General features: G+C 35.1%; 2 protein-coding genes across 2 annotated transcripts; one reads left to right on the top strand and one right to left on the bottom strand.

The window, feature by feature from the left end:
- The first annotated feature begins 547 nt into the window (after positions 1-547).
- LOC145642417 (anaphase-promoting complex subunit 1-like) lies at positions 548-24,031 on the top strand. Its single transcript, XM_081693595.1, has 37 exons — positions 548-917; positions 1,631-1,694; positions 2,188-2,272; positions 2,555-2,829; positions 3,057-3,162; positions 3,259-3,419; positions 3,693-3,880; positions 3,953-4,022; positions 5,594-5,761; positions 7,073-7,560; positions 8,759-9,215; positions 9,383-9,721; positions 10,762-10,845; positions 11,531-11,623; positions 11,806-11,865; positions 12,556-12,654; positions 12,767-12,907; positions 13,158-13,238; positions 14,163-14,234; positions 14,789-14,860; positions 15,525-15,618; positions 15,686-15,774; positions 15,909-15,962; positions 16,086-16,163; positions 16,896-17,017; positions 17,102-17,262; positions 18,376-18,452; positions 18,524-18,637; positions 18,737-18,838; positions 19,904-20,044; positions 20,770-20,943; positions 21,140-21,203; positions 21,306-21,445; positions 21,566-21,717; positions 21,947-22,025; positions 22,272-22,370; positions 23,112-24,031. Exons 1-37 carry the CDS (start codon positions 613-615, stop codon positions 23,496-23,498), a joined length of 5,535 nt encoding a protein of 1,844 aa, XP_081549721.1. The 5' UTR covers positions 548-612; the 3' UTR covers positions 23,499-24,031.
- A 418-nt stretch (positions 24,032-24,449) lies between these two features.
- LOC145556707 (endoglucanase 12-like) lies at positions 24,450-26,964 on the bottom strand. Its single transcript, XM_081618360.1, has 6 exons — positions 26,758-26,964; positions 26,033-26,446; positions 25,631-25,717; positions 25,399-25,551; positions 24,950-25,231; positions 24,450-24,835 (listed from the first exon to the last, which is right to left on the bottom strand). Exons 1-6 carry the CDS (start codon positions 26,962-26,964, stop codon positions 24,521-24,523), a joined length of 1,458 nt encoding a protein of 485 aa, XP_081474486.1. The 3' UTR covers positions 24,450-24,520.
- Positions 26,965-27,758: the final 794 nt, after the last annotated feature.

Raw genomic sequence — 27,758 nt, 5'->3', positions numbered from 1 at the left:
TTCCTTTGACTATAATATATACGACAATATACTAGGGAACTATAGTCTGTAATTTAGGAAGATAATTATCTCTTTTGACCATACAACAAATGTATACTATATTTAGGGTTCGTTTGACATTGTTGTGGTTTTCTGTTTTTTGGTTTTTTGTTGTATAAAACTATATAATATATGCTACATAATAAATCAAAAACTATTTAAACTTATTAAAATTATAATAATTTTGAAAACTGACAACAAAAAAGTTGAAACACCTTTTTCTTGTTTCATATTTTTGGTTTGTAGTTTTCAAAAAAAAGAAAACTGTAATCCAAAAATGATGCCAAACAAGCCTTTAAATCTTAAATTTGAGGATGATGCTCCTTTCTTTTGTTGGCCTGGACCGACTTGATCTCCCTAAACAAATGTTTTGATCAACAATAATAAGATGGTCAAAATTGCATTTGAGGTGATTTTCTACCCCCACAAAAACAAAAACAAAAAAAAAAAAAAAAAAAAAAAAAAAAAAAAAAAAAAAAAAAAAAAAAAAATTCATAAACCCACGACATTAGGGTTTTACGCAAAAAAATCAAAACTGAGAAAAAGAGCGGGAGCATATACACCGAAAAATTTATGCTGAAGCAAGAAGACGGAGGCAGAAAGAGAAAGAGAGAGATGGAGAGCAAGCAGGAGAGCTCACCATTAATGGCGGAAGGAGTTCGAGAACTCACTATGCTCGGAGAATTCAAACCATTTGGCTTAATCGCCGAATCTCTCGATGGCAAACCAATTGATAATGTATCTGATAAGTATGATTACTTCCTCTTCGATCCAGAAGTTACTAGGGAGAGAGACCAATTCGACGGTATCGATTCCTCCGCTTCGTCTTCGATTTCGGTTGATGGTTGTGATCATGAGATTTTCATCCGCGGAAATAGGTATTTTCAATCAGATTATTGCAATTTATTTTAATTTTGGTTTTAGTTAGGTTTATTGTTTCTTTGATTTATTGCAATGTATTTAAAATTCAGATGTTTTTGTGTAATTTTGTTTCAAATTGTTTGCCAATTAATAAATGGTAGAGAGTTTAGGATGACTGGATAAGTCAGAGGAAGAGGAGTAGCTAACATTTGTTGTCTTTAGAATTAGCGTGAACCCGAGGTGTATTTCAATTTGCATAAAAAACAATCTTGACGATAACATTGATGATTTGTAGAGCTGTCAACAAAAGTGACTTCTCTATTCATAATTATAGAATGTAAGGTTTTGGTGAAAATGTTGTTAAGTTTACTTAGTCTCTTCAATTGATGTCGTTCGGGGAGCTCATGGGGTACTTATGAGAGGAAGGGGTTATGATGTTGAGTAGAATTTTGAAACAATTGTTAATTGGAAGCTTGTTATTGGATGGTAATCTTCTTTTTTTCGCTCTTGATGTAACTAAAGTGACTTAAAGGCGGGGGGAAGAAGTGGGAAAGAATGACACAATTAGCTATGATTTGGGAAGTAAAAGTGGACAACAATCTCCTTTGCTGAATAAGAAGTTTTATTGCTTTGTTTGGTTTGTACGTTCATTTGATCATATGATTCAACGGATCTATAGTTGGAAACATGCCTTTTGCAGTAACTGAATGAATCATCTTATTGGGTACAGGATAATGTGGATTACGGGTTCACGAGTGTACAAGAGATTCACCCTAAGTTCTTCCGTAATCATGGTATTTTTTCTATTCTCTGTTCCTATAAATTTGTTTATGATATTAAACCAAAGCAAACACTCTTTCTTAGTTTAAGTGGGATGCAAAATTTTTTAGCTTCCCAAAGCCATCTGTAATTAAGCACATGATAATATAACTGCAAGAGCTTAGAAGTTTTCTGATGTTCAAATTGGTCTGGTATAAAGTCTTATCTTGTTTGTTGTAAGACGCTGTATTGCTGTCTGAGTATATATATGGAGGTATTCCTTTGAAATCCTTTGTTTTCTACATGTTTTATACTTGTATCTCGTGGAGACATGGACATTGACTTTAGTATTAATAATTGGGATGCATTGATCTTTTTATCAGTCAATGCTGTATGACATCTTAGTTTTCACTAGTCTTGTACTTCACATCTCCTGCTCCTCTCTCTTCCACACCCCCCCTCTCATTTGTGTGTGTGTGTTTGGAGGACTGACATCTGTTTGAATTGATGTCCAAACTGATTGCTCAGGCTTGCTGGTGTCATATGGCTCATTCATCTGAGGCTGTACTGTGTATTTTGCAAGTTGATGTCTTGACAATCTTCAATACAGCTGGTAAGAGTTGTTAAACCAAGCTAGCTGTTCAAAGTTATATCTATATTATACAGCCTTCATCTGGAAAGTTGTCATGTGATTGTTATGGATAGCATTAAGCTGGTTCATATGATAGCCTTACTAATTAAACAAAACAAATTGGTACTGCGTTTCTGGATTCTGAGTAAAGCATTCTGTCTTGGATTGAATGAGATTTCCAAAAATATTGAGAAAAATAAGACTGTTGTTTTCTAGCTGAACATGAAAAGGAAAATTGAATTAACTGTACATCTCTATCTGCAGGGGAGCTGACATCAGTCCCACTTCCGGGCATAGTTACTTCAATATGGCCGCTTCCATTTGGGCTGCTTGTGCAGCAAGCGGCAGAAGGGAATCGTCCAACTTATGCGCCTCTCTCATCTTCTGCTCCTTTATTAAGTTCCAGGGATACATTTTTAAAAAGAGAAGTCCGACAAAGTCCTCAACAGGTCTTTGGCTTTTCTAGCTCTGATGACCAAGGGAATTCAGCTTCAGTGTCTTCTCATCTAATATTGAATGATCCACTTGAAGAACCCCAGGTGTGCATTATGGGCAACACCCCTTGGCATTTAATATTATATATAGTTTTTTTTTTTTTTTTAACATATATATACATTTTTTAATTGTGTCTGCCTTTTTGTTTTTCCTGCTTATCCTTTTTCTTTTCTTGTTATCGGCTAAGCGATGTGATTCATAAGCTGGAAGATTCTGCCTCATGTATGCATTCGTAATATATTTGTTAATATATTCTCTTTATACTACCCAGCCGGTGTATGTTGATGAAAGAGGTGGATTGAAGATATTGAAGGATTTTGATGAGAGAACAATCTGGACTAGTGACCGTGTTCCTCTTATTGCCTCCTATAATAGAGGTTTCTATTCTTGTGCCTCTTCATTTATTCCCAAATTTATAAACAAACAATAGCTTTCACCTCGCTGGTTTTCTGACTTTTCTCTATTGTTTGCAGAGAAGACACAACACTCTCTTTGGGTAGCAGAAAGTGTCAGTACTTGTGTTGGAGAGCATGTAATTTCTAGTTCTCAGGAAGCCCACACTGAAGTGTTCCCATGTCAATTCTCATTCCGAAGAATTTGGCAAGCAAAAGGCTACCAGGCAGCTGCTACCAAGGTTGCTTATTTGTTGATTCTCCATTCTAAATGCTCTTTTGAACTGAGTGCAGCTAATCATTATGAAAAACAAAGAAAGAATGCAAAAATGGTCACCACAGAGATTCTTTTCCTTCTTTGTGTAATATATACATCTACCATGCTGCTTATTGCCTTGATAATTTTTTGGTCTTCCAGCAAAAAAGCGTAGAATGATATACACCAGTCGAGAATGAAGAAGTTAAGAATTTCTTATCTTATGTTTTCCTGCAAACTAAATCTTTGTCATCTTTAGGTCTTTTTAGCCACCGATGATGATGCAGCACCTATTATTTGTTTCCTTCTCCAAGAACAGAAAAGGTTATTATCCATAAGGCTTCACACTGTTCAAATTAATGACGATATACTCTTTGACGTCAAAGCAGACATGAGTTGGAGCATACAAGCAGTTGCAGCCGAACCTGTTGCTGTCACCCGCCCAAGGTAGTTTATATCCTAACACTAATCAGTTCATTTTAAATATTGTATTGTATTTTGATTGCAAGTCTTTTCTAGGGCAAAGGTCGGGCTGCTTCCTTTATTGGACATTCTTGTTCTGGATTCAGACAACAGTATTTTTCTTTATGTAAGTTGCTTGTATTTTGGTGTGCCTTCAAGTACTATTATTTACTTTTATTGTAGTATATGCTTGTTGGCATCATTATCGCTTTTGGGTTTCCTGTAATTCTTGGCTTTCAATGATTCTGGTTTTGTGATCTGTTTTATGAAACTATTACTTTGTGTTTCAATTGCATATGGTCATTTTGATTAGTTGTGGAAGTGTGAACTTCAACTTTGGCTGATTGCGTCCACATGAAGGACATTAGTACTATAAATTTGCTGTGTTATTAAAGAGGTTGAAATATTGAATGATGAGATAGTTGTCAGTTTAAAGCATAGAGAAGATGTGTCCTCAGACAGACTGATAGCCGAGTTTCTGATGAGCAGTTAAATTGAATAACTATTTAACTGTTTAACATGTATGGATTATTGTAGAAGGCATTCTAGAAATAGATGTTAGACAACTTAGATCCATTGAAATAAAACAGTATAGTGGCTGTACTAGTTTCAAACTTTCAACTTTCAATTCACTGTCAAGGAGCTTGAGATGAATGTGCTAAGGAAAGGTACGAGAGCAAGAGAAGAAATGACACATTTATTATGAATATGTACTCCATGGGATTAAGAGTCTGATCTATGAGGTGATAGCAAATGGTCGTTGTCTCATTTCATCGACTGTTGTAGTGCAATGTATTCATAGAGTAGAACGAAATAGATGGGGTAGTGTGGGAGCAAATTCACCCGGTATAACCCATTTTGTATCATTTAGAGTCCATCGTCTTTAGATCAGTGAAGATTTCTTGTGTTATGGTTTGATATGCACTCAATGCATTTCATTACTGCTACTGAGTTGGTACGAAGCATCCCTGTAATGGGAACATTCAAGCTTTAACTGCTCCATTTTTAACTAAAAGTTCTTCAGCTAATACATTATCCCTATACAGACAAAGAATGACACCAAAGAGGGGAATTGTGGGGAGTATACCAATGGATTAGAAAGAAAAGAGGATGTATTAAATGCCAAGCTTGGTATATCATATCATTTTGACAGGAGAAGATTAAGGGAGGTGAGAATTAGAAGAGTTTAACATTGGAAAATTCTTTTGATGTTCTAGATGGAGGTTTTCTCCATATTACATCTACAAAGAGAATTTGTAAGACCTTTAGAAAACTATGTGATATAGACAAGTAACACAACTACTTAATCTGAGGGTGGAGGACTTTTTTTGTTCTGGACTTCTTCAGGGTCAGAACATTCCTCTCTGCTTTAGCTGACAAATTGCTTATTCGAGCCTTTCTGTAAATAACGTTTGCTGTTCTGGTCTGGTTTTGTTTCTTCCAGATGCTTTTTGAACAGCAGATTATTTTAAAATGGATCTGTTCCTGAGTTTCTGTTGTATAAATTCCTCTATTTTTTTTGGAAACATAATTTTCTTTTTAGGGTCCTTGAGTCCTTGACTGATGGTTAAATAAAATTAGGACTTCTTGTTGTGGTTACTTTTCTTTTATGAGGGACATTTTCGATCCTGTATGTTTTACATCCTTTCTTATTATTACTTTGCGCTCTATGATGTATTACTGTTTTTGCAATGGCAGTCAGGGAAGCAGTGCCTTTGTAAATATACACTTCCTCTCTTTCTAGGCAATCATCAGCTTAAAGAAACTATTAATCCTCCAAAAAGAAGATTTATTCACAATGTGAAGATTATAGGATTGGCTGATGGAGTTGGGGCAAGAGTAAATGTGATCTTAAGCAATGGACAGGTATGCAGAAGTTTGTTATGTTAAAGTATTTTCATATGCTAATATCTTTCCACAGATGGAATCTCTGAATAGTGAATATGTATAGAACAATAGAACATTCTACTATTTTGTGAATGCATGGTCATAGGATACTATCTATTTTGGAGTTATGCACATGCTTTTTTCTGCAAAAGCTCAAGTTAACTAGTAACAACGCATATTGTGTAGTGTTAGAAGGGCATTGAAGTCTTATATTGTCATTGGCGGAGTCTATATAGATGTGGAAAATGAATGGCAAAAGCTCACGTGTCTTTTCTCCGTATTCCAGAATTCACGTTGTGGCAGATAGTTTTTATTTTTCAAAAGTTTTTATTATTTATCATGGAAAGTCAGTTAATTAATGGGATTTTTGCAGATAATTTGTTGTGCTTCTCTGATTACATTTTTCTTAGGTTACTTCAGTGATATATATATATATATATATATATATATATATATATATATATATATATATATATATATATTTATTTATTTTTCTTTTTGATATCAAAATATCCGTTGATGAACTCCTGAAGCTGATACCAACCCCCCTTTTATTTAATTTAATTTAATTTAATTTAATTTTATTTTTTTTATGTATGGGGCAGCTCTAATGTCTGAGAACGTAATAAGGTCTTTGCAAAGAGCTCACCTATTCGAGAAGGCAGTCAATCCTGCATGAAAGCTATATACAGAATTTAGGGGAAGGGCAGAAGGCTCTTTTAATAGAAAGTTAGTTAGAGGATGCATTGGGTAGCAACTCTAGCAATTAAGATGTGTTTATGATGTAATAAATAGAGTGAATGCTTAACGGAGAAATTCAGTGTGATAATAATAGAGATTAGAGAGAAAAAAGCAGATAAAGATTTTCACATTTTCACCTATCGAAGAATGAGTGGATTTTACAAGAGCTAAGATCACAAAGATCATCTATACAATCTAATTTACTTATTTCGATTCGTAGTTTTTATTTCTGTAGCTTGTGTTCTTCGCAGTTTTGCTTGTTTACAAATTACAACCTCATGGAATGATGTAAATTTATATTTTTGTTTGAGATATTTGAGGCAAGACTTTCTGCAAGAATAATTTCTTTCTTTCTAAGAGACTTAGATTTTCATGAATAAGAATTTAAACTACATGGTGGCAGTGAGAACTATTAACTTACTGGTGTCTTTTATGTCCAGTTCTGCAGTATCAGAATTACCTGTTTCTTCTGGTCTATTCTTTTTCTCAGTTCACATTGGCTTTCTTAAAGTTTCTAAGTGATATTTTACCGTGTACCAATTTCTTCAGATGCTTAGATGTGCGCTGCGAAGAAGCCCTTCGTGTTCCTTGGCAAATGATTGCATCACAGCAATGGCTGAAGGCCTTAATTTTTCCTTCTACAATCTATTCCTGCAGTTTTTTTGGGGTAATTCTGAGACTGCTGATTTATCAAAGGCTAATTCTGGTGCTGATGAGTGGAAATCATTTGAGAGCGTCATAATGCAAATTTACAGGAAGTCTCAGTCAACTTCACAGCCGAAATCTGTTCTTGTGTCCGGGTCATCATGGGAGTTTCTGGTCAAAAGTGAATTTCATAAGAATTATTGCAATCGTAATTTCTTCCTTGGAATCTCAACTGAGGGGTTGGATGACAGATTGGAAGATCATGTTTCTTCTTCAAAGAGGGAAGAAGTGCACAGCCCAGATGGACTTTTCTCTTTCAAGTTTCAAATTGAATGCCTGGATTCTTTGCATGCAGTATATGAAAATCTTAAACTTATCAATCTTCGAAAGCGGTAAACTCCAAATTCTTAACTTTGTCAACCCTTTTGTGTTCTGTGACTTGAGGTCTTTTGTGAACTACACCTTCTGTCCGTGATTGTTTGCTCAATTTCCTTTTTTGTAGTCACTATTCATGTCCAGGAAAAAGCAAATAGAGCAAACAATTAGGGACAGAGAGATACTCTGTGCATTATGGAGGTACTTCTGCATACTTGCGGCTTATGTAATGTAAAAATAATGTCTGTTGCTCTATTAATTATATATTATCATAATAAGCTAATTGACAATAAAGCCAAATATGTGTTGATCTGAAGCCGAATGAATAGTTCATCACCCAAATTGATTCGACCCGGATCTGTCGCATAGTACGAATTGCAATCTCTACTTATCTGAACTTAGTTTCCTGAAAATATTTTTGAAGCTGAAAAGAATAAGGCCGTAGTTTATTTTAATAAGAAAAGTTATCTCAAAGATTTACTTCGTATATTTTAGTCTCAAAGGTGGAATTGTGTATCAGATGGGTTCATCTTGCACTCTAATGTATATATATTCCCACTTTAATTCAGGTAAATAATGTTTAAACTAAGTTATATGTTCACTTTCTGTAATCTGTATGAACTTCTTATTTTGTTATGAGGTAGGTAATGTTCATTGTGTATTTCACGCTGTGAGAGTGTAAGGTTGTTTTTAGCTTGCTTATTGATGTTTGACTCCTAAAGGCCAGTTACTGGTCAATACTGTCCAATAAAAGGCCTATCAAGGCTTTATAAAATTTCGCTGTGACCTGTATGAGTAATCGTAACAATATACATTTGATGCTTTACTGCTACTGCTTTCATGACTGCAACTGTGATAAGTCTTTGTTCAGCAAATGAGCAGTGACTTTGTTTAAAGCAGGCATTTCCGTTGATAAGTTTGCTAAGTGTATAAAATCTTGAGAAGTTTGCTAAGTGTATAAAATCTTGAGAAATTTTCCAAGTGTATAATAAAATCTCGAGAAGATCCTAGAGTTTGTGAATTTAGTGGTTATCATGTACCTTAATTGTGGGAAAATTTTTATACTTGATTCTAAATCGCCTGTGAGACTGAGTGCTAAATGTTGGATTGTGGAATTTTCTTTACATATTGGCTTCTAGTTATGTGTGATGGTTACCTTCTTTGTTGTCACCATGAGTGTGGCATTCTTTATTAATCTTTAGCCATTTCTTGCAGAGATTTGGAGCACCTTTCTGTTCTTCTATGTGAAATCGCTAATATTTTGGGAGAGGAGAGTTATATTGATCACTATGTACGTGATTTTCCTTTTCTTTCCAAGATAATAAGGAGAAATCGGACTTCTTCACCAAGATCCCCCCCATCTTTGTACAGATGGCTTGAAAGTTGTTTGCTTCACGGACTTAACTTTGCTAATCGTGATGACATTCCACCTCTGGCTCGTAAGGATGGAAGCTCTGCTGTCAGCTGGTCTCGTAAAGTGGTTTCATTTTATAGCTTATTATCTGGTGCAGAAAGCATGGAAGGGAAGCTATCTTCTGGTGTATCTTGCAAGATTGCTTCAGGTTCATCATCTACTCCCGAGGAGAAGATGGTCCTTGCAATGGTTGCTGAAGGATTTGGTTTACAACAGCTTGATTTATTGCCTATTGGAGTCTCATTACCATTAAGACATGTATGTCTGTATTGTTAAGAAATAATGCTGAAATCTTCTTCATTCTATTTTCTAGTTTACATTGAGACCACAGTATTTAATGCGGTTGTGCACTTCTAATATCATCTTAAGTTTTCTCATGCTCTCCAATTTACTGACATGGTTTTACTTATATGTCATATCTGTAGGCTGTTGATAAGTGCCGGGAGTCTCCTCCTACTGGGTGGCCAGCAACTGCATACGTTCTTCTTGGTCGAGAAGATTTAGCTTTGTCTTGCGTTGCTAACCTGAAGAAATCTGAACAGCTTGAGACTCAATCTAATAGGCATTTGATTTCAATGTCTGCACCTTATATGCTTCATCTACAGCCTGTGACAATTCCCTCAACCGTCTTAGATACAATTGCGATGGATACTTCCAAATTTGACAACATAGATTCTTCTGATGATTGTCCAATAGATGGCATGGAGCATTTGTTTAACTCTAGCACTCAGCTGCGGTATGGTAGGGACCTACGCTTAAATGAGGTCAGTTATCTAAATTTCTGCAATGTGGTTGGATATGGCTTTTGACCGTTGTGTTGGTATTATGAGAACTGACTCTAATTCTATTGCACAGAATAGATGGCTTTAGTTATCTGCGTAACCGGAAAGTAATTTGATGTGAATCCTTTCTGACCGTGCCATGAGCTCTATCTTTTCTTGCTATATCACTGAGTTTATAGTCTTCATGAAGATAGTTAACCTTAGGATTGCCACAGTATTACTTGAACCATCAATACTTGATCTATAAGGTTGCTGTCCATTATGGTCTTTTTTTTTTTTTTAATTTTTTTTTATTCCCATAATTGACAACTGTTCAATGTAGATTGCCTAAAGGCTACTAGTAATTCTCCTCTCTTTTTGAAGTTGTTCATTTTCTTCCTATGATGATAGTCATAGGGACTGGGTTAGTACATAAGCACACGGGAGATTCCTACAATGATTCGGAGTTTTCACACTTTTGCATACTCTTTCAGGAGATCTGAAGGTTTAGGGATGTGCATTTTAGTGAATAATTTCAATGGAGGTTAAGGTCTGATTATGTTAATTTTTCGCTTAAAGAAGGTGAAACATGTGAACTAATTTTGCATGTTGGGAACTACCCTCTTTATCCCTATCACCTTCTGGTAATTATTTAATTGTTTTTTTTTTTTTTAGAAAAACTGGTATGTTTTTCTATATACTCTCTGGCTTCACTATTATTCTAGTAGTTAACATATAATACGGAAGTGAACAAGGAACATAAGGAAAATGTTTCAATGGAGTCGTGCATTAAAAGCATATAGTTGATAGAGAAAATAGTAACTACATCCATCACATTACAAGTTGAAACAACCAAATAGGAATATATGAGATGTATAGTGAAACAATGGAATTAAGATATGCTTATGCAGTCCTTTTACTGTTTTCCCTTCAGATGTGATGATATGTTTAATTATGAATCATCTTCTTATTAGAAGTTAGAATACTATACTTGTATAGCATGACTTGAAGTAGCCGTAAAATTTTTCTCTCATCTCTTCCAGGTCAGACGTCTTCTGTGCTCTGCAAGACCTGTTGCAATTCAAACATCTATTAATCCCACTGCATCAGACCAAGAGCTTCAACAGGTAAGGTTATACTAGCATATAATACATATTCCCTCTATTAAACACATATGCCGTTTCAAATAATCAAATCTTTGAAGGAGTATATTTCAAAATACCGGGAAATGGTTACCTTGAAAAGGATAGAGGAACTCTCGGGATATCCTTTAATGTAGTCTTTCTGTGCCAACTTCCAATTCTTTTTTAGGTAGAGTGGTTTTGGAAGTAAAAGGGTTCTGGTAATGTATAAGTGGGGTGGTATGTTTCTCTTATGGGCACACCATTTACTGTTTGCTATGAATTATATTTTTAGAATGCTGAGGCTAAGCTTATTGGGTATTATTTTAAGTTTCCTTTCTTGATGCATTATTTAGGGAGCAACGTGCTGTATCTAAGGTGACATTGGAACATAGTTTTTTTGTTAGTTCCATTTGATCATGTCAAAAATTTCTAACTGACCGTATTAAGTAATTTTATACAAGGAAATAAGTCGTGTAGAATCTTGTTAGTGTCGCATCTCGCATGTATATTAAAAAAAGTGCTTTTCTAACACTATAACACTGGTCAAATTTGTTTAATGCATTGTGCATACTCTCTCTTTCTCTCATAAAAACAATGGCTTCTACACAATTCACAACCTTTCTTTCTAAAATTATTATATTGTTAAGATATATTCAGAAAGACTAATTTATTCATTATCCTTGTAAAGGCTCAGCTATGGCAGTTTTCCCAAAGGACGACTGCACTTCCACTTGGACGTGGAGCATTTACTTTGGCAACTTCATGCACCCTTTTGACCGAGGTACTTATGTTTATATGCTGAAGATCAATAAAAGCTGTAGTTATAGTTTTCAAGTCTTCATTTTTTTTCTTCCTATTTTTGAATTAGTATATATTTTTAATACTTAGTTTTTGTAGTTATTGGTTACTCCCTCCATTTGTGGTAGATGTTGCTTGTTTATGACTTTCCAAATTCTTTTGCAGGCACTCACAGTACCAAAGCTTGTTTTGGCTGGACGGTTGCCTGCTCAGCAGAATGCCACTGTATGCTGTGATGAAACTGAATTTGATAATTTTTTCCAAACTCTTGTTGGCAAGCTGATTCATTTATTTTTCTTTTGAAGAGGATGTAATTTCAAATATACCTCTTTCCAGATGTGTTCTCTGTGTGATTTCCATGAAAATGTGATTAGCTGCTTTTTAATCCATTGGCAGCCATGTCTTTGCTTCACTTAGCGATATAACTTTTCATGTTTCTTGCAAGGCTTTGCTTATCAATTACATGATTGCTCTTCTAATTGCCATGTTACTGTTTAAAAAGCTTTGGAACTTCAATTGAAGCACGCCATCATTTGTTCCAAAATAACAATGACTGATCTGGGCCATATGGCCCAATTTTTCTGTTATAAATAAATATTTTCACATAATTGTGATACTTGTATCCTTAAGGATCTTTGATATTGATTCATTATATGATTGGCTTATTTAATCTGAAATTATATACATCTTTTAGCATTGGGTGGTCATCATAGGTTCATATTCATTTCTCTGTCACCCTTCTTTTTTTTTTTTCTTCATGTTTTGCAAATTTTTGCTGGAAGCATGAAATATTGGAATTGTTGTCTTTAAGTGCTGCCCCCTTAATGTGTTGGCTCTTATTTTCCCTAAATTTTGTGCAAATCGTGGCTTTCTTAATTATCCTATTTTTTATAAAAAAAATTCTTTTTTTGTCAGGTCAATTTAGATCCAAACATACGGAATTTGCAAGAGCTTCGAGCTTGGCCTGAGTTTCACAATGCAGTTGCTGCTGGTTTAAGGCTTGCACCATTTCAGGTATGTTTGAGATTTTCCTTCCCTGAGATGTCTTTTCCTCATCACTTATATCTGATGTACGGGTCTTATAAAATGCAGTACAAAAATAGATATAATAAACTTCTTATTGCAGGGCAGAGTGTCTAGGACTTGGATTATATATAACAGGCCTGAGGAGCCAAATGCTATCCATGCAGGTCTTCTTTTTGCACTGGGGTTGCATGGACACTTAACTGTTTTAACAATAAATGACATATTTCAGTACTATAATAAGGTATGTTATGTAGGTAAATTTTTTAATCAGTAGCAATATTATTTTATTTTTGTACTATAAAAATGTTACTCAATATTATTATGTCAAAACTAGGCCATGCTCAGGCAGCATGAGGCAAGTATCCAATAAGTATGACTTGTGGGCCTAAGCTCCTGAGGATTTTGCCTGCTGTAGAATATAAACTAGGTTGATGGTTGAACGGCTTGAACCGTACAGTATTTTTACTAACCACAATTTTGCTTCATGTTAGGGACATGAAAGCACAACTGTGGGGCTAATGCTTGGCCTTGCAGCATCATACAGGGGCACTATGGAGCCAACAATGTCGAAGGTGATACATTTTAACTAGTAAATTAATTTAATGGACTCTTTATTCATATGCATTTTATGCTTCTGTTGATCTTCTGAATACACTGATTCATAGCTCACCTCCCCCTGTAAAGAAAGTTATAGTAAAACAAATTATATAATACCCTGCATGCAATAAAATATTTTATTAAGATGCCTTAAAAGCACAAGGTCTGATGCTCACTGGTCACAAAAAAATGAATCCTAGTGCAGAGCCCTTGCCCCTTAGTCTGTTTCTAGAATGAGCCCAGTGGAGTGGTAGAATAACTAGAATTTAGAGAAGTGAACCTCTTTAAGTGACATGGATGACATGTTCAGGATGTTCAAATCCCCTTATGTAGCTCTTAAAAAGGAAAAAATGTGCATTGCATCTATATACAAATATCTTTTTAAAAGAAGTTAGAAGCAAATACACCAGATAGATCCCTAATGCAAAAGCCACCTTCTGTAGCATCCATGAAGGTGTAAAATTTCTGAAATATCCAAGTGTTTCCATCCAGATGTTTCATATACGTTCCTTTGATATCTTCCTAATCAATACATTCTAACGAGTTTTTTTATTATTTAATCCATGCTAATTTAATCATGATGCTTGTAATTAGTTAATGATGTTAAATACTCATTTTTGTTGTTCTCATCTGAAACATTAATCATCCCTTCTAGAATTTGCAGAATCGAAAGTACAACTGCATTTGCATATATTGACATACTTTAGATTAGTATGGACTCTACTTCAATAAGTTTATTGCTATTTAACTCTTAAGTTAACATTTTAAATCTCTTAAACCATCTTCTTCTGTGGTTTCCCCATCTTGAAATGTGCTGTTGTATCTGCATCTATATAAATAGACGTTGAACAATCTTATTATGTTATGGACTTATGGTGCTACTTATATGTTTTTCGCAGTCCTTCTACGTTCACTTACCTGCCCGTCATCCGTCTTCCTTTCCAGAGCTAGAAGTTCCTACAGTTCTGCAGGTATTTTTCTTGTCATTATATTATGCTTTGCAGGATATGTCATTCTTCTACAGTTTGTAGCTGGTGGACCTATATTTCTGGAAATTTGATGTCGTATCATGACCCTTTGAAGCATTTGATTTAAATAATAAAAAGTATATAGTAAGATCATAGATGAAATAAATCTGTTTACAATAGTTGGTGCATCCCTGATTGTGTCCTTTAAGTTTCTTATGAGGCTGCTTGATTCCTTGATATTTTTGAAAAAAAAAGTAGATGAGTTAATAGTTATTTTGTTTTATTCTTGTGGGTGAAAAAAAACCTTGATATATTTGACATAGTGCAACTAGCTTATAGAGTACAACATTTAGGTTGCTGAAAATACGAATTCTTTATGGACTGCACTACAGACATGTGTCTGATATCTGTTGCTTGTGTATTATATTCTTTCCACGGATAGTACTATAGCTGCATATACCAAGCTTAGGTGGTTCCTGAATGATGTAGTTGCAAATATTTTTGGTGGGTCCTTAGTTTTTTGCTTCCTCATTTCTTTTCTTCATATGGTTTCACAGTCAGCTGCTTTGATGTCTCTCGGTCTCCTTTTTGAAGGATCTGCTCATCCTCAGACTATGCAATTTCTTCTGGTAATTACATCATCTTTTTTTTTTTTTCCTTTATATATATATATATATATTCAGTTGAGGCGTGATTACTTAAAGATCTTATTTCGCCCTTTTGAGGTAGCATGCATTTCCAATCTTTACTAACCATGCCGCGGCTGCCAGAGTAGGTTACAATATCTTCCTCAAGTTTGTTACTCTTCTTGTTATAAGAACATTAACTGAGTGTAATTTTGTTCTCGTTTTCTTTTGGATCCAATTCTGTCTGGACTGACCAAAGGCTCCTTTTGACTAAAGTGTCGTGTTTATAGGTTCCACAAATTTTGTTGCAACTGCTATTTTTTAAAAGTACTTATTGTTTGTTTTCTGTACGTGCTCGTGTCTGTTGATGATTAGTCCTTTGCATCTCTAACTGTAATCAAACAGCTAGGGTAAGCTTGCTTAAATTTGGAGGTCCCTAGATCTGCCTCAGGGAGTCAGGGGAGTCCTGAGTGTTTTTCTTTGGGGTGGGAAGAGTGAAATAATTCTTTTGATTCAAATATAAAGTGTAACTTAAGGTTGTTTTTACATTTTGAGCCTTTGCTGCGTCCTATAGCCATTCCTCTTAATTGCAAAGAACCACTAAAAGCATGCATCTCCAACACAAAAGAACCATATTATTGTCCATAACTAATTGGTTCTTTTGCAGGTTGAAATAGGCCGTAGAAGTGGCGGTGATAATGTGCTTGAGAGGGAAGGCTATGCTGTTTCTGCTGGATTTGCACTTGGACTTGTTGCTTTGGGTATGAATAATCAGACCGAGCTCTCTTTTATCACCTATTCCTGCTCATGTGTGCTGTCCAATTCTAGGTCGTGGAGAGGATAAATTCGCTTGCATGGATACGTTGGTCGATCGATTGTTCCACTATGCTGGAGAAAAATTTGATGTATCTCGTCAGGTAATCATCTTATGCCACATTGATTTTCTATCTTTATTTACTAAACCTGATGCAGCTTGAACCTTTTTATTATGGAATCTCTTTATTTACTAAACCACGTTGGTCGATCGATTGTTCCCAATCTATTTTTTCAGGAAAAGTCTGTTTTGACATCAGTGACAGATGAGCATGGCAGGGGTATGGGACAGGTAATTCAAAAAAAAGGCGTTGGATGTGATGGCATAATTGTGGGACTTTTCATTGTTTAACTGTACATGCCTTGACATTTGAGGTATACGCTAAATTTTCCTCAGTTTGGATTATCTAAGCAGATGTTGGATGGTGTTCCTGTCAATGTAGATGTCACTGCACCTGGTGCTATAATTGCTTTAGCGTTGTTGTTTTTGAAGGTATGAATTTCGCAAACTCAATCTAGTGAGCCAGATTAATTACTGTCTTGATAAATTGTCTTATTATGATCATGCATGAAATGCATCTTGCTTTCTACAAGTTGCTTGAGAACAACCTACGATATCTTGCAACTCCGTTCATTTGCAGATAATATTTTGAGCTGTATTTGTTGTTAGATATAATGTAAACTAGTTACTTGTGAGGACAACATATACTTCTGTTCCATAATATTGCAACACGCAGGAGGTGCATGGATTCTAAGAATTCCATCTGAGAGAGACCAATGAAGTGTCCCATATACCAGAGGAAGGCTAAGGAGAGTAAGGACAAAAACTATATGCAGTTAACCAATTTAACTGATAAAAAAAATATCAAGTATCTCTCAGAACCTTGTCCAGAAAGCTCCTTTGGTTTCTGTCTTTCCAATTGCGCCACCAAAATGCCAATAGATTCATCTTACACTTGACCAAGCCGATTAATATTTTAAAATTTCCTTTCTTTGCTGTTGCTCAAGATATTTCCATTCAGGATGATGCTTTAGTAGCGACCCTGATTGTGTGTGTATATATTGTTTTTATTTCCTGTGGTGGAGATATGTATGGAGGCAATGGAGCTATTACACCGACTTTTTTTTTTACATATTTGACATGATATGTCTAAAAATCTAAAATTGCTCATATGATCTGCAAACTTGCTACACCATAACTTGGCTTGAATTTTTCTTCTTTCAGACTGAATCAGAAGTGATAGTTTCCAGACTTTCCATTCCCTGTACAAATTTTGAGCTGCAGTATCTGAGGCCTGACTTCATTATGCTTCGTGTTATTGCTCGCAATTTGATAATGTGGAGCAGGTTTGATGCCACAAAAAAATCTTTTGAATGGGAGGATTGATCATACATTTAAACTTAACAAGCTGTCTTTCTGAACACATGCAGGGTTAACCCGACCAAAGAATGGGTTGAGTCTCAGATTCCTCAGATCGTGAAAGAAGGTATAGGGGCTCTTGGTGATGAACGGAATGATATGGATGAGGTGGATGAAGAAGCAATAGTCCAAGCATACGTGAATATTGTAGCCGGATCATGTATATCTCTTGGTAAGTTAGGTTGATGATCCTTTCTTCCCTTTTTAATATGAAACTGAATATCATGCTGTAAATTGCTTCTTATTTAATTGTGGCATATTCTTGCACTTAACCTTGTGGTGGTGTAAACTATATTTTGCATCTCCTTTTTCTGATGTTGCTGTAATTTTTTTTTAATTTCTTTTTATTTTTAAAACTAACATCAACTTTGGGTGTCTATTTTTCTAGCTTTTTTTGGTTGCCTTTCTTCATCTTGTCGTTTATATTTTTTCTGCTATGCTACCAGAGCTCATTTATTTGTGAAGATACAAAATAAATTAAAAGAACAAACCTGATGCTAAACATGTCAGCTTGGAGCCACTGCATTTTTTTTTATTGTATCAGTTTATCTTATAGGATGCATATCATCTATAACTGTATCGTAATGTGGTTTCAACTTTTTCTGTCTCACGGACTCTCACCCCTCCAGTTATCTCAGCTGTGCCCCATCTTTATATTAAATATCTGCAGTATTTCTCAATAGTGGTAAACTCCTATTTATTTATTTTTTATTTTTTTATTTTTAAATGCAATACTTTGATCCACGTGGAATTTTATGTGGTTTAGTTGAATTTATTAAATTTTTTTGTAAGAGTGTATATATATACATATATATATATGTAAGGGAAGTGTTGCATAATAAAAAAATAAGTAAAAAAGAACACAGGGAGTACTTTTGTACATGGAGCAGCAGATTATTCCAAGTGCCTTCTTTGGCACCTCTTGAAATATCAGTGAAATTTTACACTAGATCTTAGGGAACTAGTATTTGCCAAATCCTCCATGAAAATGGCTTGATGTGAACTTGTGTTGCAGCAATGACTCAGTAAAATGAACAGTAAACTATCTGCACTTCTGCAGTTTCCATATGAAATGAAGAAGTGAATTAAGGTTATGAAGACATGTCGAGATGTTAGAATTCTATATTCTGATACTTGCCTGGACACACGAACATATTTCTAACTCTATCCAATATGTCTTATATTGTCAATTGGTCATATCCTTTTCCGGGTGGATGTTTGTTTGCTTTCTTTTTTGTTATTTTTTTTTTCCCTCTGTAAAATCAATTCCCTATTTTTATGGCAGGTTTGAAGTACGCTGGATCAAGAAATGCCAACGCTCAGGAGTTGCTCTACAGCTACGCTATTTACTTCCTGAATGAGGTCTTTATCCTATTTCTCATATTTTACTGTGCCTTTCAGCTCATTCTAAGTCACGTGTTTAAATTTTGCAGATTAAGTCTGTTTCTGGTACAGCTGGAAGTATGTTTCCTAGAGGGTTGTTAAAGTTTGTTGACCGGAGCACATTGGAAATATGCCTCCACCTTGCTGTCCTTTCCTTGGCTTTGGTAAAAAAAAAAAAAAAAAAAAAACTATTTTACTTTGTTTATTGAGATTGCAGTATTGCCTACTTTTACATGCAATGTGATACTGTCTTTTTGAAGCAGGTTATGGCTGGTTCTGGGAACCTGCAGACATTTAGATTGCTCAGGTTTCTGCGCAGTCGAAATTCTTCTGATGGCCAAGCTAATTTTGGGACTCAAATGGCTGTAAGTGTTATTTTTTTGTTGGCAGTTGATGTTCTGATATTTGTAGACTCTACGTATCTCGTTTGTTGCTCTTGGCCTCTTGCTGTTGTATTTGCTGAGTTTGCATTCTCAGTGCCACTCCTGTTGGAGAATCTGTGTCTGTCACTTTTTTTCTCTCTTTTTATTTTTAGCACTTGCGGGTTATTTTAGCTATTCAATTAGAATTTAGAAACATACTTCATAAAAAACAACTAAAATAATGCATCACAACCGGTCGGGGAGCGTTTCTGGATAAGATGTTCTGCTCGTTACTTCATACTTCTTAGTGTGTTATGAAAATGAAAGTTAACTCGACATGCTAGAGTTCTGTTCTCTGAGCTTCTTTCTGGGGATTTCTTCAGGGGTGAAAGGCAGGGTGGGTGTTTGTATTGCAACGGTCTTGTATGCCCAAGGACTAATGATCATTTCATTCTTGCCTGTACGATCACTAAAATTGACAATTTTTATTACTAGACAATTAGCATTTAAAGTAATTCTGGCCTCATATTTGTCTGACATATCTTAAAATATTGTGGCAGCTATATGACTTTGTAAAAAAAATGATCTTTACCTTTGAGGTATGCCAACTGCATACTGTTTGTTTTGAAAGGGTATATATATGGCTATTAAAAACTTGCCAGTATTTTCAAAATGGGGTATTTATATCTTATGCCTTTCGACATGATCTAAATGCTATATTTTTAAAAATTTCATGGTACAGCAAGAGACTCTGTAAAACACTTTCAGTAAACTATGTGTAGTCATCATGAGGGGTTTGCGCCTTTGCAATAGTGCCACTTAAAGCCCTGAGTTTGTACTGTTCCATGAACTTGGTCGACACTGTAAATGGCACTCCTTTGTATATAGTCCTCTAAATGCTTCTTCCTTTAATATCCTGTTATTTAAAGTATTGGTCTCCAAATAGATTTATTGTTGTATCTTCCTGCTAATCATCTGAAAAAAAATTTCAGGGATAGATATTTTTGATGTGGTTGTAGTCTTCGAGATATTCAAACTAATTATACTTATTCCACTGCCTTGATATAGGTAAGCTTGGCAATTGGCTTTTTGTTTCTTGGAGGAGGAATGCGCTCGTTTTCTTCTAGTAAGAGTGCTATTGCAGCTTTATTGATTACTCTCTATCCTCGATTTCCTATTGGAACAAATGACAATCGCTGCCACCTCCAGGTAAATTTGTTGGTTTAGTTAGGATGAAAATTTTGCAATGGCAATGGTTGACGCTGTCCAGGCTAATACAAAGGAGCAGTATATTCCTACCACAAACTATTGCCTTGGAAAAATCTTCACTCTTTACTAGGTTAATAGTTATATCTGCTGAAAAGGAAAAGACCATGTTGTCTGCCATCTTTGATTTGCAGCCATATTTGGAATGTTTAAATTCCTGAAACATACATTTAATGACAGTCAATGGGTTCTAAAATAACTCTCTTATGTCCTTAGCTCAATCCTCATTATGCTCAGCTGTAGGAACTCTTTTTTGTCCTCTTCACTGTATTTCTGCCAGAGATAATTCCCTTCATTGTATTAGCTCCTGTGTCATTAACTGCCTCCTCATCTGATTTGTTCGTTAAGAATTTATCTTTAAGCAGTTCAGCCATAAGTTAAAAATAAACCTGGGCTTCAGGATCCTTAGCTTCATGCCTTCATTCATAGGATTTCCATTGATTTCTCCAAATCAGATGTGCGTGACTCAACTGAAACCATATTGTGATTCATTGGCACAATTTGTCTACCTTACAGATCAGCATGCAATGCAACTATTGATTTTATTTTATTTTCCTTTTTTTACCAAAAAAATAAAATACTATATAATTTTGTATTACTTGATTATCTTTGGCATTTGTTCAACAAGATTATTGCTCATCTGAGATATTGCACTTGCTTTCTCTCAGGCATACAGGCATTTCTATGTACTTGCAACTGAAGCTCGCTGGATTCAAACAGTTGATGTTGACACTGGCTTACCAGTCTATGCCCCTCTTGAAATTACTGTTAAAGAAACTGAACATAATGCAGAGACAAGTTTTTGTGAAGTCACGCCTTGCCTTCTTCCAGAACGTGTCATTGTAAGTTTACAAGTATCATTCTTAGCTATTGGCAACTTGGTAAATAATAATAATGCTGTTGAACAAGACAAGGAAAACTTCAAAAAAGCAAGTTCATTTTAGAGTCAATATTCTTCTGTAGTTAACTAATTCTAATTCATCATCACAATATTCCTAGAAAGCCCCAAGTTTGACCTCAGGGTTCTGTTGCTTTCAGCTTAAAAGTGTTCGTGTTTGTGGTCCACGGTACTGGCCCCTAGTAATAGAGCTTACTCCTGAAGGTAGTATGTATGCTTTGTTGCTTAGTTTTTTCAAAAATTGAATTTATTAAAATAATTTCAATAATAATAATTTAATTTGTAGCTGGTGTTTTTTTCACACAGATAAACCTTGGTGGCTTTCTGGTGACAAAAATCACCCATTTAATTCCGGTGTTCTTTATATCAAAAGAAAAGTTGGAGCATGTTCCTATGTGGATGATCCTGTTGGATGTCAGTCATTAATATCACGAGCCATGAACAAGGTATTTTTTTATGGGGAGAGTGGAAAAAAAAAAAAAAAAAAAACTTCTCCTTGTCGGTCCATCTCAACTCTTTTTTTTTTATGTACTTATGCCGACATTTGCCTCTTTTTCCTTGTGCAGGCATTTAGTTTGACAAGCATGAGAGGTTACACTCCCAAAATCAATAGTGAGCCAAGTTCCAGCAATGTTGATCACCTGGTCAGCACATTTTCATCTGATCCAAGCTTAATTGCTTTTGCTCAGCTTTGCTGTGACTCTTCCTGGAACAGCAGGTAAATGTTTACATGTGAATGATGTAACAGTGTGTGTACATGGTACCATTTATTTAATCTGTCAAAATCATCCCCCTTTTTTTTTTTCTCTGTTGGGTTTATTGGGGTAAATATGCTTAACCTTGCTCTTATGATGGCTGAAAGATTGCCTCTCTCAGGTCCCTATTTCTCTGTCTTAGTTAAGAATATGTGTTATTGGTATTTAACTGCTTGTTTGTCTGGGCAACAGGTCAGATGTTGATTTCCAGGAATTTTGTTTGCAAGTTTTATTTGAGTGTGTTAGCAAGGACAGACCAGCTCTTTTGCAGGTATAGTTTGTCTGCTATTTTTTTCCATACTAAAAATCACAATTGTAGTACAATAAACTTTGTTTGGATTTGCAGCTTATATTTCCATTACCTCTACTGTGATAGGCTGATAGCTGGCACTCTGGCAGGGTACTAGGAATAGTTGCAGTTTTTTTTTTTTTTTTTTTTTTTTTTTTTTTTTTTTTTTTTTTTTTTTTTGGGTGTGTGTGTTGTATTTTAATATCAATTAAGCTGAACACTGTGCAGGTCTACATGTCTTTGTATACAATGATTAGAGCAATGACTGACCAGGTTTCAGGCAACATCGTCACCTTTTTTGATTCCCTCTTCATATCTAGCTTAAAGGTAATCTCTTCACCAGACACTGCAGTTTATTGCTCAGTGTCTACTATTTATACATTATGGGACTGTTCATAGCCATGTCCTACCCATTCTACTGATTTACTTTGCTAAGAGATAATCAGTTCTGGATTTCACAGTATATTATCACTTTCTCTACTCTGTCTACTTTCTCATTCCAAGGAGCTACATTTTGGACTTGCCAAATAGCATAGACCACAGCTGCAACCTTGCTTCTTGAACATAAGTCACATGCATCTCTTCCTGTACAAGATCAAAATAATAGCTCAGCCTGCTGTAGGAAATTTGATGCCTAGACACTGTTAAAGCAAATTGTCTGTTATAATTAGGTGCTTATGACTGTTCCTGGGAGCAAAATCCCTATCCATCACAGCTTCTCCCTGGTTTGGAGTCCTCTCATGTACAGCAACTTGGATAATGAGTACCTTTTACACACTTACACAGCCCATATGCCCACCCAATAGCTGCTCATTCTTGCACATTACCCTGGCATTATTTCCACTTATAAGCCTTTCTTACATATTGTCTACTATTCATCTTTAATCTTCCATATTCTCGTCCACCCTGAGTTGTCAGTGGATGAGGGAACATGTTATTTCTCTTTTAAACCTGGAGGCACTCTAACTTGTCAAGTGTACTTATATTAAGGCCTACTAGGCTATGGTATGGAATATGGATCTTTATATTTCATCATGTAATACGTATACGAATTTCTTATCAATGCAGCTTGTAATAGCTTACAATGAGGCCTTGCTAAGAGGAAGATTATCCTCTTCAAGAGATGGCATTGTTCAATCAAGTTTTCTTGGGTCTCTGAGGAAGCGCGTAGAGGAGCTCTTCAGCTGTTCCCATGAAATGCAAACTGATTTACATAATTATTTGACTTCTGGAAAATGGCCAGATGACAAGCTCCTGGGTAAAAAATGTTCAATACTTTTATCTTGGTACCTTCAGTGGTTTTGTGTACCGTCCCCATCTGTAATCCAAACAACTATGGAGAGATTGAAGCCTAAGCTTAAGACATCCTCTGCAGCTCCTCTGTTGAGGTTAGTATTTCCTCGGACTCATGTCCGGGTGATTTCTGAGATAGATAAATTATTAATTTCTGGTTAGATCATGGCTTTCAAGGTATTCCCATGTCGTACTAAGTTATTCACTGTAAGTGGTGAGCCTAAGATAGGCTCTTCCAAAGTTCCAAAGCATTATTGGGGGCTGAGCTGTCCTCTGTACAGGCAATACATTTGCTTGTAAAATATGTATAGTTTGTTAGGTTTAAGGTAAATTTTCTGTTTGAAACAATGACGAATTTGTTGTTGATTCAAACTGCATGCCTTCTATTTCCGGGTGACCGGGATCAAGAGCCTGACAATGTACATAACCCTGATGTATCTTCGAGTGTAGTTTAGGTTGTGCATTGTATTCAAGGGCCAATGCTGCCGATGTATTCTAGGAAGTAGGAGTTGATGATTTTAGGACATCTGTCTCCAGAAGTGGAGACTAATGTAATTCAACTCTTCAAAAAGAAGCTAGGAAGTTAGAAAAAAAATAATGTTGTTTTACATTTTTGGTTGAAATATTTGTCTACTACTAGAGTACTAGTCTACTTTTCTCTACTGTATTAATTAATTGTGAATTTTAGCATTTGTTTTGACTGCTCGTCTATTAAATTACGTTAATCTATTGAATAAATAATTTTTTTTAAAAAAAGTCAATTCAATCAAATGAATGAGCACTGTTATTTTCTGAGCAATACTGTAATCCCTTTGCTAACTTTCGTTCTTACAGTATTATAGGATTTATAAGAAAACTGGAAGGTATGTGGCTTACCTATTCCCTAATAATCAGTAAAGACTAAAATATTAAACTCCCTCCTTTATTTATTATAAGATTTGGAATTTCATGTTTGTCATTGTAAAACATTGATTTATTCAATATCTTTATCATCTATTAATACGAAATTACACACACAAAAAAAAAAAAAAAAACTCTAAGGTTGTAATAAACTAAGAACAGAGGAAGACTTAAATATCTTAATGTTTATGGCTCAAGCTTTTGTTTAAAATGTGGACAATTTATTACATTATAAATATCTTTAAAAGTGTTGCATGCAAAAATGCTCCTATTCGTATACAATTTCAGCTGATCCTAGCAAGCACCCCAACAAGGCCAGCAGAGTTAGCAGTGGCTGCTTCAGCCTGCTGAAAATCACTTCGATCATCACCATAGTTATCATTTTTATCTGGACCACCTACAATCGCCCCAACTAAAACATTCGGGTTATGCTGATCCTTGTGAAACCAATCGAACCCGTCTTTACACCCAACTGGTGTTGGATCCTTCTTGATAGACACAATTGAGGCACCTCTATGATGCACCTTTTGTGGGAAGTTTGACCCATAACCCACCATGTAGCTTGTGCTCTTTGGGTTGGCTCCTAATATGTAGTCAACCTAATAACCACGAAACAAAGGATTAAAGACTTAAAGGTAAGTTGGTTAAAGTCTTAGAGGGCGATACCCAAGATCTAGAATCAAAACTCGTCTAAGTTATGAGGTGAATCATACCTGTGATCGAGCAAAAGCAATGAGTTCAGGAGGATTAACCAAGGAAGATGAGCATGTTAGTGATTTTCCCGTGGCAGAGAGATAATCAGCGTAAACTGTGATGGCCAAAGAAGCAGAAATTGTATATTGGAGATTATCCCATTCATTAAACCATAATAATCCACCACTTGTCTTGTAAATGTTGCTGCTTCCTTTCTGTATACTATTACAGAGGAATTGCTCTGCTTCATCTTTGTTTGCTCCCAAATTCCCACTGCTTGGAAACTTCCCTTCCAAAATTTGCTGCATACGAAGTATAACACAATTGATATCAAGTCACATTAAATATATTTTTAAGTCAATCGAGTCACATACCTAGGACGTGTGGAACCATATACGTAGTATAACATACAATGATTGTACTGTGTGCATATATTCTTAATATAACTACATCGCGTAAATTTGAGTACCTTGGCGACAAGAATTTGAGCACCGACGAATTTGTCATCCCACGAGAACATGGATCTAGTACCACCATTACCCTGAAAGCTCTCAAGGAAGTCCTGGTAGATTTTATCTCCTGTGGCTCTTTGTAGCCATGCAGCTGCCCATAATAATTCATCCTGCATAACATTTTGTTTCAGTTAATTTCACTCCTATTACTTTTGTTTTGTAAATATATACCAAGTATTTCTTTAATACCTGAAAACCAGTGCTTGAGTAGAATTGTCCTACTGATGGAATACTATCCGAATATTTTCCTTGGTGACTTTTTGCAAAATCAAATAACTGTTCACAAAACCATTATTTATCATGAAATTAAAAATAATTCTTGTAATTTTCTAACCCCTCCAAAAAAAATAATAATAACAACACTACAGTGATCCATTAGGTCACAAATGAGTTTTCCAGCCACAAATTTTAAGGCAAAAAAAAAAAATGGTTGATACATAATTTGTGACACTTAAATTGGGACGGAAGGAGTATAGCACCATTATATCCCGGCGTGTTTTAACAAACTTATGTCAAATAAAATTGATCAAGCCATATAATCAAATTAATCTAGGCACATATGTGCTATATAGTACTTTGGTATCATAGTACCTGTTTGGCATGAATAACAAGCAAAGATGAATATTTAGGATCAACATGCTGGAAGGCAATGGAAGCAGCGGCGAGAGCAGCCGAGGTTTCACCAGCCAAGTCAGAGCCAGGGCTAGACTCGTCGATCTTGTAGACCGTCCTTGGTGTGGTCATATCCTCAGGCCTCTGCCAACATTGGTGATCAGAGTCCCCGTCTCCAACACCGGCGTAGAGGAGGTTGGGCTGAGGGTGAGCCTTGATGAAATAGTCAGTGCCCCATTTGACAGCAGCCAATGCATTTTGGAGCTCATTTTGGGCCTCAAGTTGGGAGCCAAACTCAACTACACTCCATGCTAGTAGTGTTACTGTAAATGCCATTGGGAGTCCAAATTTTACATTGTCTCCTGCATCATAGTATCCTCCTACTAGATCAACCTGTTAATTCAATCATAAATATTTCAACCCAAAATTAACAACAAAAGACATAAACAGAACAAAAAAAATTTAAAGATTACAGACTTTTAAAGGGTATGTACCACGTACAATAATCAATTATTTCATAAAGAAATAAACATATTAACATGACTATACGTACATAACATTTGCAATTTAAATAAACCTTAGATCCGCTTAGGAATAAAACAATTTATATTTTTTTTAAGCAACAAAATTTATTTTGTATATGCATGCAAAGAAGATTGAGAAGGGAATAAAGATGGCATAGATGTATCAATACTACTACATACACCAGCATCCTGGCCATCCTTCAAACCCGAGTCACCGCGCCATGTAACACGTTGTTGAGCAGGCAATTGGCCTGATCTTTGAGCTTCATAGCATAGCAAAGAATTAGTTAGAGCTTGTTTATAATCTAAAGATAAAACACCATTAACTAGAATAGACATTAGCACAACTAGTGGTAATAAGCTGAATTTATTTCTAGTTGATGCCATTTTTTTTTTTTTTTGAACAATTATTAATTATTACTAAGGAGAAAATTGGTGTTAGAAATACAAATGAATTACAAAATGCAATGCATTCTCAAAACTCTTATAGATATTTATTGTGATGATAAATTGTACCTCCACTGATTTTGTGCGATATTTTTTTCCTTTTCAAAAAGATTTCATGCATGCATATATATGTAAAGTTTTTATTTTTGTTACATCATACTATTTTTGGCTCTTATTATTTGATATTCTTAATGAAGATCATATAATTTCACAATTTAATTTTCTGCTTCTTGAAAAATATCTTCCTCCGTTCTTTATTACTTGACCCGCTTTGACTTTTACACTATTCACCACCCTTTTTTTGACCGTCTTTTGTGAATAATATGTAAGGAAAAATATATTCATGTATGATATTTTTAGATTCATCTCAATAAGTACTATCATAATATATAACTTTTATAATTTTTACTTATGGAGAATTTAATTTGTTGATCGTTAAAGTTTTGCATTGGCAAGCATGATAAAAGAAACAGGTCAAGTAAAAAAGAACAGGGAAAGTATTTAATAAATTATTAATGTCTTTCCCTAGTTAATTGATCGATACCATATATATATATATATATATATGGATCATAAAAGGGAGATTACAATTATTACAAGCCATTTATGTTAGGAGTATAGCCTTGCCTTTGATTATATGCAATGATTGTACACTAATTTAATTTAGTCAAACTTCTCCATTCTTAAAGAATTTAATTTAGTCAAACTTCTCCATTCTTAAAGAATTTAATTTA

Source organism: Chenopodium album, chromosome 8 (assembly GCF_948465745.1).
Source record: "Chenopodium album chromosome 8, dcCheAlbu1.1, whole genome shotgun sequence".
Lineage (NCBI taxonomy): Eukaryota > Viridiplantae > Streptophyta > Magnoliopsida > Caryophyllales > Amaranthaceae > Chenopodium > Chenopodium album.
This window is presented reverse-complemented; position numbering and strand designations above follow the sequence as displayed.

Bases quoted from the DNA above. Each gene is read 5' to 3' on its own strand.
- LOC145642417 (XM_081693595.1), top strand. From the start codon at position 613: ATGCTGAAGCAAGAAGACGGAGGCAGAAAGAGAAAGAGAGAGATGGAG. The intron at 9,722-10,761 runs GTCAGTTATCTA...CATCTCTTCCAG, and splicing joins GGGACCTACGCTTAAATGAG to GTCAGACGTCTTCTGTGCTC. The intron at 22,371-23,111 runs GTAATCTCTTCA...TTATCAATGCAG, and splicing joins TCTTCATATCTAGCTTAAAG to CTTGTAATAGCTTACAATGA.
- LOC145556707 (XM_081618360.1), bottom strand. From the start codon at position 26,964: ATGGCATCAACTAGAAATAAATTCAGCTTATTACCACTAGTTGTGCTA. The intron at 26,447-26,757 runs GTATGTAGTAGT...TTGAATTAACAG, and splicing joins AGGATGGCCAGGATGCTGGT to GTTGATCTAGTAGGAGGATA. The intron at 24,836-24,949 runs GTATGATTCACC...CGTGGTTATTAG, and splicing joins TTGCTTTTGCTCGATCACAG to GTTGACTACATATTAGGAGC.